Source organism: Brassica rapa, chromosome A10, assembly GCF_000309985.2.
Source record: "Brassica rapa cultivar Chiifu-401-42 chromosome A10, CAAS_Brap_v3.01, whole genome shotgun sequence".
Classification (NCBI taxonomy): Eukaryota; Viridiplantae; Streptophyta; class Magnoliopsida; order Brassicales; family Brassicaceae; genus Brassica; species Brassica rapa.
This window is the reverse complement of record NC_024804.2, coordinates 12,771,687-12,791,525: the sequence shown is the minus strand read 5'-3', so window position 1 is coordinate 12,791,525 and position 19,839 is coordinate 12,771,687. Positions and strand designations below refer to the sequence as shown.

At 33.5% G+C, this 19,839-nt stretch overlaps 4 protein-coding genes across 7 annotated transcripts; 2 read left to right on the top strand and 2 right to left on the bottom strand.

Moving 5' to 3' along the window:
- The first annotated feature begins 610 nt into the window (after positions 1–610).
- Positions 611–4,452, top strand: LOC103845314 (transcription factor DIVARICATA). 3 transcript variants are annotated; one of them, XM_033282655.1, is made up of 3 exons: positions 611–2,539; positions 3,036–3,524; positions 3,881–4,452. In XM_033282655.1, the coding sequence occupies exons 2-3, from the start codon at positions 3,073–3,075 to the stop codon at positions 4,302–4,304; spliced, it is 876 nt and encodes a 291-aa protein (XP_033138546.1). In that variant the 5' UTR covers positions 611–2,539; positions 3,036–3,072; the 3' UTR covers positions 4,305–4,452. The 3 variants fall into 3 exon arrangements, with proteins under 3 accessions (XP_033138546.1, XP_033138545.1, XP_009120398.1); XM_033282654.1 differs by having other exon boundaries at positions 611–2,551; XM_009122150.3 differs by having other exon boundaries at positions 613–3,524.
- A 245-nt stretch (positions 4,453–4,697) lies between these two features.
- On the bottom strand, positions 4,698–5,964 carry LOC103845313 (agamous-like MADS-box protein AGL82). The gene has a single exon (XM_033282653.1). The coding sequence runs from the start codon at positions 5,959–5,961 to the stop codon at positions 5,053–5,055; it is 909 nt and encodes a 302-aa protein (XP_033138544.1). The 5' UTR covers positions 5,962–5,964; the 3' UTR covers positions 4,698–5,052.
- Positions 5,965–7,266: 1,302 nt separating this feature from the next.
- LOC103846152 (dentin sialophosphoprotein) lies at positions 7,267–11,363 on the bottom strand. Of its 2 annotated transcripts, XM_033282641.1 has the most exons (5): positions 10,204–11,363; positions 8,928–10,112; positions 8,509–8,894; positions 7,756–8,415; positions 7,267–7,651 (listed from the first exon to the last, which is right to left on the bottom strand). In XM_033282641.1, exons 1-5 carry the CDS (start codon positions 11,300–11,302, stop codon positions 7,328–7,330), a joined length of 3,654 nt encoding a protein of 1,217 aa, XP_033138532.1. In that variant the 5' UTR covers positions 11,303–11,363; the 3' UTR covers positions 7,267–7,327. The 2 variants fall into 2 exon arrangements, with proteins under 2 accessions (XP_033138532.1, XP_018510884.1); XM_018655368.2 differs by having other exon boundaries at positions 8,509–10,112.
- Positions 11,364–14,487: 3,124 nt separating this feature from the next.
- Positions 14,488–15,765, top strand: LOC103846151 (MATH domain and coiled-coil domain-containing protein At2g42475). The gene has a single exon (XM_033282652.1). The coding sequence runs from the start codon at positions 14,525–14,527 to the stop codon at positions 15,455–15,457; it is 933 nt and encodes a 310-aa protein (XP_033138543.1). The 5' UTR covers positions 14,488–14,524; the 3' UTR covers positions 15,458–15,765.
- The last annotated feature ends 4,074 nt before the right edge of the window (positions 15,766–19,839 follow it).

Sequence of the window (19,839 nt, the reverse complement as noted above, 5' to 3'; positions counted from 1 at the left end):
TGATATAGATGATTTAAAGGTGCTAGGTCTGTAATATTTTGTCAACTGAATAATTATATTTCCAAAGCATATATTTAATTATACAACTGAATACTCCATATATTAGCCGTAACCATCAGACGAGATGTATACCATTATAGGGGGACAAGTTTTGTTTCTCTAATAGTTTATAATCAAGGTGATTATAAACATCTTGAACTTGATTAAGGTGAAATATATAATACATTCTCTAAGTACGGTATGGTACGTAAGAAAGCTTACCGGCATAAAATATATGATTTTGACTAAAATATAATCAATTAATACACTGTAATTAGGACATATCTATGCGATCCGTGAAATTAGGAATGCTATGTTGTAGTAAACTCGATAGGTAATGGATTTCATTGACACGTTCCAAGATTCTTCATACAAAAATAAATTGTACATTTTAAAAATATTCATTTTTTTTTAATGATTCATTATGTATTTTGAATAAAGGACAACTCATGCTACGGTCAACTATTGGGACACTATGCAATATTTAAATAAAAACTGCAAGTCTCATTAAGCACTGTGCAGAAGAGAACGTTGTCAAATAAAACAGTCATTTGATTAGATCTTAGATCTTCTTAAATCATTTATGGGTTTATGATTACTATAATGAAGAACATTTTGGGGTTCAATTAATCGTACATTTCAATTTTCCGGAAAGGTGACTGGTTGATTATCTTGAGCTCCACGATGATAAACATACCGTGATTGATGTGTTTTTGTAAACGTCTTCTGTGATGAGACTCTTAATCTTCCTTTACTATCGTGAAATGAACTTTTGTTTCTTTTAGTGATTAACCATGTAAACTATCTTGTATCAATGCTATAAACCAACCAAATAACAGAAGACAGACTTATAAAATTTTATATGTGATGAATTGAAATATCTAAGCTATGGTTAATAATACTATAATTGTTTGGTTTATGATCTGATTTTCTTATTTTAAACGCTCATTTCGTTATTTTATTCCAAAAGCTATGTTTTGAAACATAGATCAGATTAGTAAAATTTCGACTATACAAAACGTCACTGTGTACGTTACCAAACCGATTGAGAAAGAGAGCCCATCGAAGATCTCACGTGCATATTCGCCATTAAATTATAGGGGATTGATCGGACGTAGGTAAATCTGCCACGTCAACAAATCATAATAGAGAAGACAGATTCCTCGAGATCTTAAAAGAAAAACAATTAAAGTAGGAGACCGACCAATGATAATGCAAAACGCGCATCTTACGTGGACCCCTTCGTACAACTTGGCCATGTAAGTTAACGCTGATCTCGACCGTTCATTTGGCGGCTCCTTTTTTCTGATCTGACACACAAAATCCCAAATTGTGAAAATACAATAAAAGTATATCAACTGTAAGTAATCAGTGAAAATAAAATTATAGCAGTATCAGTTAGGTAACGTATATGTTTTTATAATATTATAATTAGGATGTTGAAAATTTTGTTATTACTCTGCGAGGCATCGTGTTCTCCCAGAAAATGTCAACTTCGTTTATTATTTTAAAATTAAATTAATAAAATCATTTTCTTGGGTTTCCGAGACAATTATTTCTGTATTTCATAATATATCAGTGTGTTCACGATCATTATTATGTTGTAATCATATCAGTCCCGGAGTTATTTCTCACATTTGCAAATTTGCACTCTCACTATTCCTCAGACATTATGTTTTGAGTTTTCTTTTCCTTTTCCAGAAGATTGGTTTTCTAGCTTTTTATTTATTTTACTAGTTAAATTAATAAATGATACTACTTTAAAAGATATAAACTGAAAATATAAAAATTTACTATTGACTAGTTATTAGATACTATGTTTTAGTGAGAGAAAACAGTGAAATTAAAATAAACTTACTCATTTTTAATTTGTATAAAAACTCCATAGCCTTATTCAGTCAGAAACAGATAAAATATCTGACCAGGTTAATCAAACTTTACACGGCAGTATTTGCACTAAGACTACGCATTTACATAAAAAAAACACACATGAGATAATTTATTCTCAGTTACTTTTTTTCTACCAATCATGAAAAGGAAGATTATTACTCTACTTTACTCCCATTTTTCTGTCTTTTCTTGATTGAGAGTCAAATTTCTACTGTTTATTTGGAGTTGAACATAGCATGAAAAATATAATTAAATAAAATAAAAAATTATTCATTATTCTCATTTACCTTGGTTTATTTCTTTAGACGGGAAGTTTTTTTTTTACTACTAAGTAGTATGCATGAATGTAACTCTGCAACGTGACAAAAAAGTAGGAAAAAGAGAAAATCCAATCTTTTAATTTCTGTAATGTAAGAATAGACACCATCACCCAAAATTATAATTTCTCAAGAGAACTATAAGCCCAAATCATCTCCTCCCTCTCTGCATATTTCTTCTTCTCTCTTTTCCTTTTTACTCGAGAGAGAAAGAAACTGGTTTCTCGTTTACTTTTCTTTCTATTTAAGGGTTCATTTGCTTCTTCTTGCACACTATAGTTTTTCCCAATTGGGTAAGCTCCAAGGTAGCTGCTTCTTCAGTAGTATTATTATTATTTTCAATTTTTGTAGCCATATGTTTATTTTCCCGAGAAATTTTATCCACACCCAGATCTTTAAATCTCAACTCTGAGTCTCTCTGATACTTATAAACTTACTCATGCTTTAGTTTCCACCAAATCTGGAAAACCAATAGATTTCTTCTGCAGAATCTCAGAGCTATACCCAGATCTTGCCTAGATTTTACCATGGATTCTCTCAACTCTTTTCCAAAAGTTTGAAACTTTTCTAGATTCCTTGAAGTGGGTCTAAGCAACGCTTCAAAGATATTCTGATGATTTCTATAATCAAAATAAAAACGAAGTATCATTTGACATTGTTTTTTTTTGTGGTAAAAGTCATTTGACATTGTTCTTCCTTTGATTCACCTATCTCTTCAAACCCAAGAACTCTGATTCTCTTTCTCCCATTGAACTCTGTCGGTATGTTTTGTTTTTATAAATCTTAAAGACAAAAAAAACAGAGCTAGGTTTTAATTTTTTCGGACATGGAGATTCTGAGACCGACAACTTCACATGTCTCCGGTGGGAGCTGGCTCATGGAGGAGACCAAGAGCAACGTGGCAACTGCCCGTGAGTCTGCCACGTGGACGGCGGCGGAGAATAAGGCGTTCGAGAATGCTCTGGCGGTTTACGACGATAACACCCCTGATCGGTGGCAGAAGGTAGCTGCGGTTATCCCAGGGAAGACCGTGAGTGATGTCATCAGACAGTATAACGAGCTGGAAGCTGACGTCAGCAACATCGAGGCCGGTTTAATCCCTGTTCCCGGTTACATCACCTCGCCGCCTTTCACTCTGGATTGGACCGCTGGTGGTGGTGGAGGTGGATGTAACGGTTTCAAACCGGGTCATCCGGTTGGTAATAAACGGTCTCCGGCCGTTAGATCGCCGGAGTTGGAGCGGAAGAAAGGTGTTCCTTGGACGGAGGAAGAACACAAGTAAGCCTCTGTTCTTTTACGGTTTACCGGGAATTGAAATTAAACCTTAATAATATGGGTTACTAGTCATATGCAAAACTCATACGATAGTTGAACATAAATTTCGAGTTTTTTTTTTTTGGTGAAAAAAAAAAAAAAAAAAAAAAAAAAAAACTGGATATCATTGTGTATAATATATACAACTTTATGAAAATATCTTTAATTCGATATTTGTAATGGACTTAAAAAGACGCATGCAAAGTTGTAGTTTGGTTTATTTATTAATTAGTTACATTTTGATATATTTTTTTTGTAAATTGTAATGTATATGTTTATGAAAATATATGTGATCCATGTTTTCTTTGTGACAAACACAGGTTATTTCTAATGGGTTTGAAGAAATACGGAAAAGGGGATTGGAGGAACATATCTAGGAACTTTGTTATAACAAGAACGCCAACGCAAGTCGCTAGTCACGCCCAAAAGTACTTTATAAGGCAACACTCTGGCGGCAAAGACAAGAGACGAGCAAGCATTCACGATATAACCACCGTAAATCTCGAGGACGAAGCTTCTTTGGAGACGAACAAGAACTCCTTGGTTGGACGAGAACAGCATTCACGACTAGGCGGGTTTCCTTGGAGCCAAATGGACAATACTGGAAATCATGCAGACGCTTTCAACATAACGATAGGTAACGCTCTTAGTGGCGTTAACTCGTACGGCCAGGCTATGCTAGGGCCGTTTAACACGACCGCTGATTCTTGCTACGATGCGCAGAGCACAATGTTTCAGCTATAGCAAGTTGTGATACTCTAATTGGATGTAAGTTAAATTCTTAATTTTTCATATGGACGGAACAATCGTATTTGAAAATTGTATAATAAACGTTCATTGTGTTGATTGATTCCAATTTAAAATAGTTAATAAATGTTTCGTGTCAATACCTAATTTTTTAGTTAGTTTGGTAAATGTTTTGCTACTCAGCTACAACGTTAAGCCATTAATATATTAATGGCTTACAACTAAAGATTCAAATGAGGTTTAGCTAATTTTATTAACATTACTTAGCTGCATATGCATAATCACAAATAAAATTAGATAGTGTGCGCAAGTGTTAGTTGTTGATGGAAAACACACAAAAAAATAAAATTATTTCTGTTATACAAGTTGCAGCCAAAAGGTTCAAAAAGTCACAAACTTGGTCATCTCCAATATCCAAAGCTTGTCGTTTAATGTTTGAATAACTTATGCATTACAATATGTCATTATTCGTTGTTTGTCTCAATCAAGCCATCTGTTTCAACAATCACTTGAAGTTATAACAGTGTTTGATATTTAGTATTTACAAAGACATTTCACTTATTTTATGTAAAAAGAAGTATCAAGTTTTTATTTTCAATAAATATACATAAAACCTAAAACCAAACTTTTATAGAATTCCAAAAAATGATGATATATCAGAAGCATACTTGAAAAATCCAAGCCAGCATACATAAACAAAACCAACTGAAACAATTAAACTAATCATAAAACCCTGAGAAACAACTCAAATCGGCTTCTTCGCCATAAAATCCCATACTTCAGCTTGATTAGCCGGCAACCGAGGAACATTATAAGGGACTTGATAACCCGTGAACGGGTTAACATTAAAAGATGCAGACCTCTGTACAACCGGTTCAATATAATAAGGTGCTTGCCTCTGCATAAACTGAGTACTCTCGTTTCCCTTCGACATCATGAAGCCTTGATTTACCCCTGATGAGTCGGCAAAATTCTCCACTAGAATCGGCTCCATTGGAATCTGATCATCATGAGGCGAGAACAACGGGAAACTCATATTATGATATGGGAACATCAAGCACTGTTGCTGCTGGTAACCAGCAAAGTATTGTGACATGTAATATGGATCCATCAAATTCTGCGGGGTTTGTGGCTCCATGGCTTGATGCTGAGCCCTACGATTCTGTCTCATTATAGCTTCATGCAACTTGTTTCCCACGTCATCAAAAATCCCACGTAGCTGCTCTTGTGAACACTTCTCTAGCCTCTCCTCCCAACAACAATACTTATTCTTGTTATTCATCCCTCTCTTATTATTATTATTATTATTATTAGTATTCTCCGTCTCTTTTGCCTTACCTTTATCGTTAACGAACGTCTCGACGTGGGCCTCTTTCCTGCAGCTGTTGGAGGCTGTGTCTCTGTACCTGCGTATGATGTCTCTGGCTTTGGTCTCGTCCTCCGGCCATATCTCAGGTTTGGAAATCACCTCATCGGTCGCTTTGGTGGGCCCGTATACGATGAGACATGTCTGGACGCCGCAGAGAGTTGAGAACTCTCCTGCCTTCTTGTAAAGACAGGCTCTCCTTTTCTTGTAAGTGGTCATCCTTGTCTTATCGTTCGTTATCCTTTGTAAGTCCACGACTTTCTCATGCGCCATCTTTTGTACCCTCATTTCTTATTGCTATTACACAAAAACATATAAACATATGAACCTTTTCCGTAACCAAAAAACATAGATACATCTATGTAGACTAATTGATATTCTTTTGGAACAGTCGTTCATGTTTATAGCTGTTTAGGTATAGTAAAACTCAGATTATATAGATCTTAGTTGTCTCTAAGACATGTTAACCCCATTAAATCTAAATCAATCCAATTGTGCAAAAGAAATTTGAAATTCATTCCTAACTCAACCAGCAAAACGCAAAGCAAGAGCAGAGTATTTTGTTATGAACATATGTATACACAAAAGATCGAATTCTTACTTGGATATCGAAGCAATCTTTCAACGAGTTTCTTTGCGAAAACAATTTTTATGGAGTTTCTGTCGGAATAATGGTTATATATGCTAGGTTTTATATCTTGAGCTTGATTTAGTCTGTCTTTAAGGAAGGAAAAAAGATCATGAGATATAATTACCATTAATTGAAGATGAGAGTTTAGGAAAGAAAATGATATATGGAATATTTAGTTTGCTAAAATGGAAAATATACATTTCATAATAATGAAAGCACAGTTAATTTAATACTTTCCTCATTAGTTAGGCGACTTGATATTTTTCTTTTTTTGCATTTCATAATAGGTACAAATATATACATTAAGGAAAATACGTCTGTATATTCAGTATTCAGACGTATATAATGATACTCCATATACTCCTTCCTTGGCAAGGGTGCGTCGTGCGTGATATATCCTTCACATGTCTCTGCGTATAGGCGTTAGATTCTTTCGTGATTGACCTGAGCGTTCGATTGAATGATGGATGTATGATAGTACTTCCGTGTGTTTTGGGATTCAAGATCCACATGATACGGTCTTGATAAATGCTAGATCTTCTTACCGATTTGACGCATTCAAACGACAAAGAAAAGTTGTGTATAATAACAGGAAAATTCATGTTTGTGTGTATTATGTATAGAATATAAGTAGAGGTTTGATGATAATTTTCAGCTTTAGCACTTGCATGTTAGGCAAATTGATACACCAAATATTTCTTTATTTTCCATGTATACCATATACAACCAAAGGATTTGCTACACTGATAGCAGTTTTTGTTTTGACCAAAAAAAATTAGTTATCTCTAAATATTACCCCAAAAAGTTATATTTCCAGAATATAATTGAAAAATCCATAAAATAATGAAAACAATTTGTCTCACTCGTTACTTATTTGATATGTGTGTATCATCAACAAGTTAATCTTCCATAAAATAATAAACATATGTTTACAAAATGAATATGAAACAATTTCTGATTATCTATGATTTATCCTTCAATAATTTATGTATAAAATCCCCATTTATGATTTAAAACACTAGCCTAAGGATCTGTTTCCGTCTTTGATGTTTTGGTCTCTGAATTGTGCACTGCTTCAACCACTTTCTTGGATTCTTCATCGTCTTCCCTAGCCGTTAAACCAGTGTTATGGTGCAATGCTTGTAAAGTAAGCAATTCCTTTTCCACATCTTCTTCTATAACTTGCTCATGTTTCAGATTCTCTTCAACATTCTTCTGAGTATCAGTTGAGTCTTTAGCTTCTGTAGCAACTTTATCTTTAGCAGTATCATGAGAGACGTCATGCTCTGGTCTTTGGGTGATCTCCGATGTTCTTGGTGATATTATTTCGGAAGAATCTGTACCGTTCTATTCAATGAATAAATAAAACAGTTACAAAACTTTGAAACAAGAACCAACGACCGGAAAAGAAGTTAAGACATGTCAAAAATGATTAGAGTAGAGAGTAAAACCTGTTGTGTCCATGGTTGTGAACCTTGTGAATCATGAGCGTCTTCTAAATCTATTAATTCTTCCTTAACATTCACTATATTATTGTATTCTTGGGTCGGTTCAGCATGAAGATCTTTCAATAACCCTGAATTTTCTCCTTCCTTAGAGAACTTCTGATCAGTTGACTCATCCAATGTTGAGTGATTACCGTCTTGAACTTTCAGAAGTGTCACATCACAATCATTTTTTGCATTTTCGTGGCCTTCAATCAATTGTGTATAAGGAGGGATTGAAGATGCTTCTAAAACGTCATGAGTTTTCTCTTGTTTCACTAGCTTTGCACTCTTATCAGATTTTTTGACTAATTTCGGATCATTCTCTTCCACGACCTCACTTTCTTGTAAATTTGTAAGAAAATGAGAACTCGTCAGGTCACCTTGAAGTGCCTTACCTTCTATTTGTTCTGTTACATCCATTGTGAAATTATCTAAGTTTGGTTCTTCTTCTTCTTTCATTTCTCTTTCAAATGAGTCTACACATGGAGTGTCTAAAGAAGAATTCAAGACGCTCTGATCTGCCTCATATTCCATTGGTTTTGTGTTTTCATACTCCATATCTTTAGCAATATCTTGAGAGATAATCTCGTCATGCTCCGGTTTTTGGGAAGAATATGTACCTTGCTATTGAATAGAAAAATAAACAATTACAAAACTTTGAATCAAGAACCGAAATTGAGGAGGAAGTTAATATATATATGTCAAAGATGATTAAACCTGTTGAGTCCATGGTTGTGAATTAGGAGCGTCTTCTAAACCTATTGATTCTTCCTCAATGTTAACTATATTGTTGCTTTCTTGGGTCGATTCTTTCAATAACCCTGAACTTTCTCCTTCTTTAGAGAATTGCTGATCAGTTGAGTCATCCAATGTTGAGTTATTACCATCCTGAACTTGTATAAGTATCACATCACTATCATTTTTTGCATTACCATATTCTTCAGACAATTGTGTGCAAGGATGGATTAAAGATGCGTCCAAGACGTCATGAGTTTCCTCTTGCTCCATTGGCTTTACATTCTCATCAGAATTTTTCACTAACTCCTGACCATTCTCTTCCATGACTTCACTTTCTTGTAATTTCGGAGAACCCATCAAGTCACCTTTTTTTTTTGTCCAAAATCCCATCAAGTCACCTTGAAGTGTCTTATCTTCTCTTTGTTGTGTTACCTCCTTTGTAGATTTATCCAAGTCTGGCTCTTCTTCATCTTTTATCTCTCTTCCAAAAGATTCTACATAGGTAGCGTCCAAAGAAGCATCCAAGATGCTCTGAGCTGCCTCACATTCCTTTGGTTTTTCGTTCTCATGCTCCTTCATATGAATATCTGTATCATGTTCTCCTTGAATGCTATTCAAGATCTTATCCTTCTGTTGGTGACCAATGCTACTTAAATCCATAATCTTTGGAGGTCCACTAACACCAACAACTTCCTCATCAGTCAAGTTCTTCATGGATGAATCCCCAGAAGTTAGAGATACCTTGTTTCCCACGTCGACCGAGTCCAAGATTGTTTCAGGTTCTTCTGTTATAGAAGACAAGGAAACACTCGTATGGAACAACAAACCATCTAATTTTCCATAGCTTCTAGACTTGGGCACATCACTTGAACGAGAAGGTCTCATCTCAAAATTCTCTCTGGTTTGGCTTCTTCTATCTATCAAAGACATCTCATCAGCGGTCCTAAGGTGTTCATCTGACAAACATTTCTGATATGGTTTAGTCACTAGCCCATTATCATCCTCTTTTGTTCCAGTTCCACTTCTTGATTCACATTGTTGAGAGATCCTCTTACGTGATTCTTCACCGCGGATGATTTCTCTATCAATATCAGTATCATACGTGTATGATTCTCCACCGTTAGACCAGTCATCAAGCCAATCAACCGTCGTAGGAGGTGAACCAAGCTCTGAAACCTCAACTTGCATATCTGAGGCAATGGAGAATGTTCGGTTGTGAGAACTTGCGCCTCTGCGAGCATAAAACATGTTGTTATCATCGAGTCTTGGCGCTAATAAGCCTCTAGGTAATGGGCTTGGGATGTCGTTTCTTGCTTGATTCACAAGAAACCCAGGAAACTTATCCATCGAGTGGCTTATAGCTTCTCTGAGCTCTGCTTTGTTGAAACGGTTGAGTTCTGCCTCACTTTCTTCTGAACAACTTGAAGTATCATCATCTTCTTCACTTGTATCTGTCTCATGATTAACTTCCACGTCTCCATTTTTCCCGCTCTCAACGCTTTTATCATCATCCTTTGTTGTGACTTGTTTGACGTAGCATGAGATGTTTTGTTCATTATGATCCATATACTCATTGTCCAAATCTGCAAACAAACAAAAAACGAAATAAAAAATCATTAAGTATATATATAAAAAAAATAGATTAATAAAACAAGAAAAACAAGAACACATTACCTAAAAGTTTCCTAGTAGTGGAAATGTCTGAAGCAGGAACTGGGCTGTTCATACACTGAGCATGTTCTGGAGAAAAATGAGCAAAACGGCAGAAACTCTCATGACGACAAAGGAACATATCATTAGGGTTAAAAAATGAAAACTCTTGATCAAAGCTATCTCCAGTTAGATTAGGTCTTTCCTCTTGAGGATCATAAGGAATATCGAAAGGGCTTCTCGCTTGTAGCATCACAGAAGGCGCTGACCCTGGAACTTGCAAACCTGATTGATAGCTTCGACGCTTTTCAAAACTGTTGTTGTTATTGTTCCTCGGAACCGTAATATGAAGGTTGTTGTTCTGTGTAGGGCTGGTTGTCTCTTCAGCTTGAAGCTTATTATGTTGATCTAAAGCTAGTTTAAAGAGTCGTCTTGTCCTTCTTCTAGCGATTAGACTCTCTAGTCTCTTGTTTCTCTCAACCTCTGAGATCCCATGTTCGTTCACATTGCTCATGATCTCTTCTTTACCATCATCATGTTTCTTCTCTTCATTGTCCTCACAGTTGCATACCATTGGCTCTTCTTCAACGTTAAGATAACCCAAATCTTGAGAAGACATTCTTGAATCTTCTTCAGCAAAAGCCTTATCTTTCTCTTCTTCTACTACGTTGGTTTCTATTGCTTTTGGAGACTCCTCGAATTGTGGTGTACGTCCGAGGAGATCGTTGTAGAGAGAGGTCAAGATAACTTTGTCCTTCTCTTCGTCGCTTGTTTGTGAATCCCATTCCTCAACCTTCATTCGAGCGTTTCTTCGGACACTTCTTTGTTGTCTTAAGTGACATCTACCACCTTTCTTTTCTCCTTGACAACTCTCTGGCCCCGAAGAGGAACCGGAAAATCTCAATCCCAGTTTCTCTCGGGCGTACACTACAACACATGCAAGAACCGGCGACGAGTATATCAAGAAGAATAATAAGGAGGGGAGGAGAATGTATAACGCGAGTAAGAACATGGAAACCAGAGACAAGATTGGGTGGTTTCTCATGAATTTGATGCTTGTGCTCATCGAGAATCCAATAACTTTCCATAATATTGCGCATGTTTCCTTCACGTCAATACCCATTTTCCATACAATCACTAGTCAACAGATTACAATCGATAAAAAATCAATTGAAACAAGATCAATATTTGGGGGTTTCCTTCGTTTTTAGCTTGTGAGAGATCATACAAAAACATTGATAAATGGGGTTTCCTAAAGTTAGACAGCATATATTGTCTGGAGTTCCTCTGTTTCAGGACGTTAGCATTATTTCTCCCTCCATATTTGTTTGTTACAAGTGGACATTAAAACGACAAAACAGAAAACAGATTTAGTTTGTTAACGAAAAAACAAGGTTTAATTCATTTTTTTTGCTTTTATTTCTAAGATAGCCCTATCTTTTTGTTCTTCAATCTAAATTTTTGCTAATCATAAAATATGTATATTTTAACTTCAAACAAGTTGATTTTGAAATACCAAGAAAAAATCAGATTTGAACTTTCCTAATCTATCTATATTATTTATAATTTAGATTAAACTAACTGATATTAAGATATAATTTATTAACTTTTTAATAATTTATTAATTTATCCAATTTTTACTTGTATAAAATCGGATTTCCTAGATAGTTGAGGTTACATCCCTTCCCTTCCACATGCCTCCGCCCCTGGGAACTAAAGACGGTGAGCTCCCGTAAAGATTGAGGTTTCCCGTTTCTCAAAATTAAAATAAAATCGATTATTTTGATTTATTTACCAAAAATATATTGTAAATAAATAAGATGTATTATTTTGATTTATGCAATTACTATAATATCTTATATATTAATTGAGGAACAATTGATTACTATATCAAGTGTAAGATTTTATTAATTAATATCATTCAAAAATATTACAAGAGATCGATATCATTAAGATTTATTTAGAAGTTATTGAAATCGTCTAGCGAGAACATGGATTGTACAACAAATTTGTTTTCTTAACCCTAACCTCCTTTCTATTCATCACAACACCGACATAGAATATTTGGAAGTGTCGATTGACAATCTGAAATAGTAACGTTTTTATAAGTTCACTCCATTGTTTTTCTTAAATGAGCCTAGAACAGTTCTTAATGATTAACTAAATGGGCCACATATATAGTAAAATGTGTTTTGGTTTAAAAATTGTTGCATAGCCAAAATCAACATGAACCATCATCATTTTCGTTTAAAATTTTGTTAGAATAAAAATTTAGGGTTGAGCAAAAAATCTGAATCCAAAAAACCGAACCAAGGCCGATCCAAAGAATAGAACCAAATTGGTTAGATATCCGAATGAGTTCAAAATTTTGGTATCTAGAGAAACGGAACTGAACCCGATCCAAACCGAAATATTCTAGGTATCCGAATATATCCGAAAAAAAATTTATATACTTAAATATATTAATTATTTTTAAATTTAATATCTAAAAAAATATACAAAATATATAAAACGTTTTTAAGTTGTCCAAAATACTTGGAAATATATACACATAGTTATAAATCAATTATAAATACATATCTAAAATACTAAAAAATATCTATTGATTTCCTATCCAAATATTTAAATTAAACCAATTTTAATGTTAAGCTTAAGTATTTTGGTATACATTATTCAAATTTATGTTATATTTTATTATTAGATATTGAAAAAATTAAAGTATATATGAACTTTAATTTTTGAAAAAAAATAAATAGGTTATCTGAACTCATACCCGAACCAAATCTGCAAAGATCCAAACCGAACCAAGTCCCGAAGGATCTGAAAAGAACCAAATAGTACTAGAATGTCGACCTCTAATCAAATATAAAAACAAATATTGATAACAAAATATATATTATTTATAATATTTAATTATAATATATTTTAAAAGAAATTTACTCCGCACAGGACGCATGTTATCATCTAATCGATAGTAAAATATCATTTATTGATTTTTTGGTAATTTATTATTTTATCCAATTTTACTTGTATAAAATCCGAATTCATAGATAGTCGAGGTAACATCCCTTCCCTTCGACATGCCTTCACCCCTGGAATATAAGACGGCGAGATCCTGTAAAGACCAAAGTTTTCCTTTCGAATCACAAATTTCTGTGAGTTTACATGGGTGTGAAGTTTCTCAAAATTTTTTTAAAAAAAAGTTTCAAAATTAATATTTTCTTTAATATAAAATATTTTTGTCAAAATAATGGAAAGCTTAATGAAAAGTATAATGGAAATTTTAATTTGAATGTTAAGCTTAAGTATTTTAGTATACATTAGTCAAATTTATATGTTATATTTTATTATTAGATATTGAAAAATTTTAAGTATATATGAACTTTAATTTTTGAAAAAAATAAATAAATAGGTTATCCTTTCTTCTTACACTAGAAATTTTACATTGTTTTAATTAATTATTTTGCTTCGAGAATTCCTATTGGGCTAGGGTTTAAAGGAAGTTTTCCTTTCTTCTCTTTGCGTCCTCTATAAATACAGGACTTTACGCCTGAACGTATCATCAATTCATCATACAAAGTTCCTTAAAAATTCTTCTTTGCTAGCAATAACCAAATCTACCAGATTTTTTAAGTCGAATATGTGGGATCAAAGACCTAGTTTCAGGTTTGAGATAGATAACTTCTCGGACAAGAAAGCTGTCATAACGTCTAAGGATTTCGTGGCTGGCGGATGCGAATGGTAAAACATAAAATAGCAGTATCTAAACTTAAACTCTATATGTCTTCATGTTCTCGGAGATTGATTAGTTTATTATTCTTTCAGGTATCTTGCAGTTCATCCCAAGGGAAATTATAATGATCAGTTGTGTTTGTTCCTCTACGTTGCAAATCTTGAATCCTTGCGAACTGGTTGGAAGAGAAGTGCTAAATATTACTTCCTTGTGTTGAATGATTCCAACAAAGAACTCTATAAATCATCAAGTAAGAAGTTATATCTTTTCTTGTTTGACTCTTTTTTTTTTTTTTTTTGAATTTGATGTGTTGATGAAGAACTTAACTTTTTGTCTTTTTGTATATGTTCTACAGTATTGGGAAAGGAAAGCAAATTGTTTTGCGCTGAGAATCCAGCACGGGGTATCCGAAAGACGTTGCCTCTAACCAAGTTTCAGGACAAAGGGTTTTTGGAGAAGGATAAACTCATCATTGAAGTCTACATTAATGTTGTTGAAGCTTTTGATGGAGAAGGCGAGGACATCACTGGTTTTGCTGCTCATGTAAGTCAAAAAAGGATATACGTTTCTTCTTTATGTTTTTTGTATAATATAACATATGATTTTATATGGATGAGTAACAAAAAAACCACGTTTTATTGGCAGGTTGCTTCAGTGAAAAAGATATTCGCCGAGACAGAATACAAGAATACTCTAAGCAACGCTTGCAGCAAGTTGAGTGATCTTGCGGAAGTAGGATTCAAGCTGGACTGGTTGAAGTCAATGTTTGATGAAGTTTCCTTCAAGACGAAGAACGCAGACGACGGTGCTGATGATGAGTCTCTGGTCCAACAACTCGAGGAACGCATCAAGAATCTTGAACTAATGGTATCAGGCTTCAAGAAGGACTGTTCCAAGTCAAAGTCCAAGATGAAGAAATCACATGCTGCTGATGAGTGTCGTTTCCAAAAACTTGAAGAAGGCGTCAAGAATCTTGAGCTGATGGAATTAGGGTTGAAACTGGACAGTTTGAAGTCGAAGCTTGAGGAGGTTTCCTTGGTTAAGAAGATATCACATGATGCTGATGAGTCTCGGGCCAAACTACTCGAGGGACGTGTCAAGAACATTGAGCTAATGGACACAGCCTCTAAGCTGCACAGTTTGAAGCTGAAGCTTGAGGAAATTGCCTTGGAGAGGAAGAAATCATATGATGCTGATGAGTCTCGTGTCCGACAACTCGAGGAACGCATCAAGAATATTGAGCTGATGGATTTAGGATTCAAGCTGGACTGTGTGAATACGAAGCTTGATAATGCTGACGAGTCTCGAGTCCAACAATTCGAGGAACGTTTCAAGGACTTGTCAAGGAATGTGGGATTCACGCTAAATTGTTTGAATACAAAGATTGAGGAAGTGTCCTTAGAGAGGAAGGAATCTGATGATGCTCGGTTCCAACAACTTGAGGAAAGCGTCGATAACATTGAGCTGATGGTGTCGTCTCTCGAAGATGAACTAGACAAGAAGAAGGACAAACCTTCTGATGATGAATTTTGGTTGGTAGACTAGGCTTTTCTTGATGTAGAGATCAAGTTTTTTGTTTATTGATTCTTCCTATAGAAGACACTAATGTCGTTTCATTTTTCTCCTGTTTTGGTTTTTAGTTTTGCACTGTGAATCCTATAGTCTAGAGATTCCACATAATCAAAAGTGTTTTTTTTTCGTTCTGATTTAATCCCAAAATTCACCTACAAATCGCCTTAATGAATTTATATATATAATATTGTATTATTTATTCAAAATGAATTTTAAATTAGTAATATGAGATTTATATCTTTTATTAGATAAATGATTATAAATTAATATAATAAACTTGCCAAAAATGAAAACATATTAAAAATATAATGATATACATATATATATGTATATATATATATATTGTGTTGTTACCTAGCACTATGGATAATCTATTACCAAACATTAAACCATCTTTCAACCAAGCTAATTAAGGTTTATGAAACTTTAATTTCGGAGTTGGGAGTATTGAACTTTTAATCTTTAGGAATATAAATTTTCAACTTTAAATTCGGGGATATACAGAATATTGTCATAGTTTGGAAGACATTTGATGTTATATAATAGTTCTCTTGGAAAAATAACTTGTCGACCCTAATTCCTTCTGTATAAAAAAGAATAAGACATTGCCTTTGATTTTTGTTTCTTGCTTAATTACTTCAGTTTTTGTTTCCTTCTTCTTTATTTTAACCTAACAGTTATGGTGCAAAACGTAAAGATAACTACAACTACGTGACAATGATCAAAAGTGAACATATCGAACAACCTTTGGTCACTTCTGTCAAAACTGACTTATGAGCGCACCTTGAAGCCATTCATAGACAAATTTCTGAGATGAGTATGGCCCGGGAAAACAATAACACCCCTACGGATAGCCCCATAATCGTTTCGGAGATCCAAGTCCTGAAACAAAAGATGGAAGAATACTCCAAACAGTTGAAGAAGAGCTAACAAAAACATTCTTCCGTTTTAAATATCTGCAGATTGCAATTTCTAATGATTTTTTCCTTTCCTTTGCCGCATAAGCTCAAAGGTCTGAAGGGGAAAAAAAAATCTCATTTGGCCACATTTTCTCAGAAAAACCTAAAGAGTAATTAACTTTTCTCTTCAATCATTAGAGTTATGAGAGAGAGATCTTTAAAATGTATTTTTTTATGTCTTTCTTCTGAGAAACAAACACCAAAGAGTCTGAAAAACTTTTCTCATCTTTCATATCATATGAAGAAGCTCTGCTTGAGGGAATTATCCATTAGAAGGTACAAAAGAAGAACATCATCCTCATCACAAATATCATTATCTTCATAGCTACACACCATAGGTCCACCGTAGCTCATATGGTTTATTATGGGAAGAGACACTGTTCTCTACAGTCTCTCCGGTTCCAGTGTGTTTTGATCTAATCTTTATCACTTCTTCGGGACTCTTCATCACAACCCTTGTCTCTGGAAAATGTAAAACACAAAAGTAATCAGAGACAGAGAAATTTTCGCTGCTGAAAGCTATGCATTGGCATGATTCAAGAATCTTGTATTGACCTGAGAAGTTCTGGTTTAAGCTTTCACAAGGTCTTTCAATGGTGACAAGTCTATTATTATCTGATGTTGATCCTGCTTTAGGAGATCTCCGGCCTCTATTTACTTCAAATTCACAGAACATACTGATGAGGACTTGCTGCTCTCAACCAAGAGCTGAGCTTGCTTCAGACTCTTCATCTCTCATAAGAACGCTCCCATGTCATATCTCAACCAAGAGGTTACTCGTTCTCAAAAAGCAAGCCTTCATCTGAACAACCAGAGAGACAAGAAGATTGTTGTTCTTGTAGAATGCTAAAGAGATCCTTTGCGAGCTTCTCAACAGAAGAAGATGCCTTCGGATGCCCCCATCCCACACACACATGTCCTCTTCTTACAAGGAAATGTCATTTCCCATGCGTTAGACTGATCACAGCTCTCTGAATTCGATACAACTGATCCTGAACTCGACCTATTGCTAGCTTCGTCGTTCTTGAAACCATTATGAATTCCAAGTTGATCTTCAATCTCATCACCTTCAGAACGAGCATGAAGGGGTGGTGTGCTAGGCTTTGCTTGATGTAGAGATCAAATAGTCTGGAGATTTCAGCTTCTAAATAAAAGAAAACATATAGTTTTGTCAATTTTTTCACTCTCTGTATCTGAATCGTTGGATCATGTTTAATTAGGTTAATATGGTCATTCTTTTTGGTCTAATCTTGACTCCAATCCTGAGAAAAAATATCTTGCTCTAAATGTTTACCTCCGTTGATCAATCTCACCATCAATATATCATCGAAGGGGCACATGGAGGTAACTTGACTACACAAATAACACTACTTATCATTATTTAATTATACCCATGTCAAAACCGGATGGATCTAGGGGCTCTTTTAGACCGTGCTACCCAAACAACCTAGCTGGTGATTCTCTTATGTTCCCTCTTTCATTTCATTTCCGCATCTCGAGCTCTCTTAATGGCATCAAAAGCGGAATCGTTGGCAGGAAACAAAAATTAGCGGCGGAGCTGGAATTTTGTTTTCTCCAACCGGTCCCAAATATTAATTATAGAAATAACGCCAAAACACTAATATATCAAAAATATTTATTAGATTATTGTTATATATAATTTAAAAAAAATTAATACATACTTACTATTGCTGAACCAAATTTTAAAACTTTTTAGAGTCAAAATTTATAATTATATAAATAATTTATAATCTATATTATTAAAGTTGAAATACACAATGAGATTGTTTGGAAACTTGAATAGTAGTTTTAATAAAAAATTTGTTTCGATTTACGAATAGCATTATCTATTAATTATATTTCCATATTTCACTTTGTTTAACAATTAATACTATTAAAAGAGAAGGAATACTAAAAAATCTACTTATTCAAAGTTGTTGGACCCTTTCATTAACTAATAATATTTTGGTTTTACCTAAAATTTCTACTAATAATATGTTAACTTATATTTCTCTAAAAATAATTTAGTCAATGCTTAACAAATTAAATGGTTTAACTATATTTGTTTCATCTGATCAATACAATTAAAACAAGATATGTTTTAGATTTGCTCTTATTCTACTTAGGATTTTTTTTGTGTCGTTATGATTTTGTCTAACAATTAAAAATTCATTAAATATAAAATGGGTAATGCTAATTAGACCACCTACAGTATCTATATATGGCGACCGTCATTTGTTGATTTATTCCTAAATATTTGCATCATTATATATTTTTGGACACTAAACAAATAACAACAATTTCAATTGTTACTGAAATTTTAAATTTAAAAAGTTTGTTGTCGACTTAAAGCCTTGAGCCTAAATTATACATTCCAATTAATATTTTCCCCACATATTCAATTTATTATTGGTTACCAACCGTAACAACACCTTATAATCAAAATCTTGTGTATCATTATAAGGTGACTAAGATATAAATATAGGATAAGAAAAATTCAATTTCATTATAGCTGACAATCCATATATTTATTAAATTTTACTAAAGAAAACACAAGTTATCTACTTTATAATATCAATACTAACTAAATACTCATATCATTTTTCAAATCTCTTTTATATTAGATTATACCAAAATAAAAACTCACACACTTTGAATGAAAATATGTACTTATAGTATTATACAAACAAAATAATGTATAGGCATTTAAACTAAAATGTTAAAACGGCCACTAAATTTAGAATGCTACATGAATAATATAGACCAATCCATATTATATACGGCCACTAAATTTATCGGTTCCACCGCGGGTCCAAACTGGATAGAAAACGTTACTTATATCTTAAATAAAACATTGCTACTAACGGTTTCAAATATATTTGATTTGGTCGGTTATTTCTGGAATTTAGTTCAATTTTGATTTTGTTTTTTTCGATTTTATTAGCGGTTTCGGATAAATGTGTTTAAATCTATATATTATTTTATATAAGTATTTATTTAATATCAAAAACAAATCCGCGCTTTTTAAGCGCGGGTCAAAATCTAGTTTCATTAATTATAATACTTTAACAATAATTCACATCATTAATTATATTACCATAATAATAGTGCATATTTTGTGCCAATTATAAAATCAAAAATGTTAAATAACTAGGTTTTGCATATGATTAAACGTTGGTTTATTTTGTTTTATTAAATAATTTATATTTGAGTTTAAATCGGTGGAAAATTACGTAGCCAAAAACATAATTCAAAGATATGTTTTTGTAAATAAAATAATAACTTAAATCAAAATAATAAAAATATGCTATAATTTTCTATTTCACTAATTTTAGCCAAACACATAAAAATAGATTTTTTTTATTAGTTTATAAAATAAGTTATAAATGAACATTA

Bases quoted from the DNA above. Each gene is read 5' to 3' on its own strand.
- LOC103846152 (XM_018655368.2), bottom strand. From the start codon at position 11,302: ATGGGTATTGACGTGAAGGAAACATGCGCAATATTATGGAAAGTTATT. The intron at 8,416-8,508 runs GTTTAATCATCT...TCTATTCAATAG, and splicing joins CACAACCATGGACTCAACAG to CAAGGTACATATTCTTCCCA. The intron at 7,652-7,755 runs GTTTTACTCTCT...TTCATTGAATAG, and splicing joins CACAACCATGGACACAACAG to AACGGTACAGATTCTTCCGA.
- LOC103845314 (XM_033282655.1), top strand. From the start codon at position 3,073: ATGGAGATTCTGAGACCGACAACTTCACATGTCTCCGGTGGGAGCTGG. The intron at 3,525-3,880 runs GTAAGCCTCTGT...TGACAAACACAG, and splicing joins TGGACGGAGGAAGAACACAA to GTTATTTCTAATGGGTTTGA.
- LOC103845313 (XM_033282653.1), bottom strand. From the start codon at position 5,961: ATGAGGGTACAAAAGATGGCGCATGAGAAAGTCGTGGACTTACAAAGG.
- LOC103846151 (XM_033282652.1), top strand. From the start codon at position 14,525: ATGAGTAACAAAAAAACCACGTTTTATTGGCAGGTTGCTTCAGTGAAA.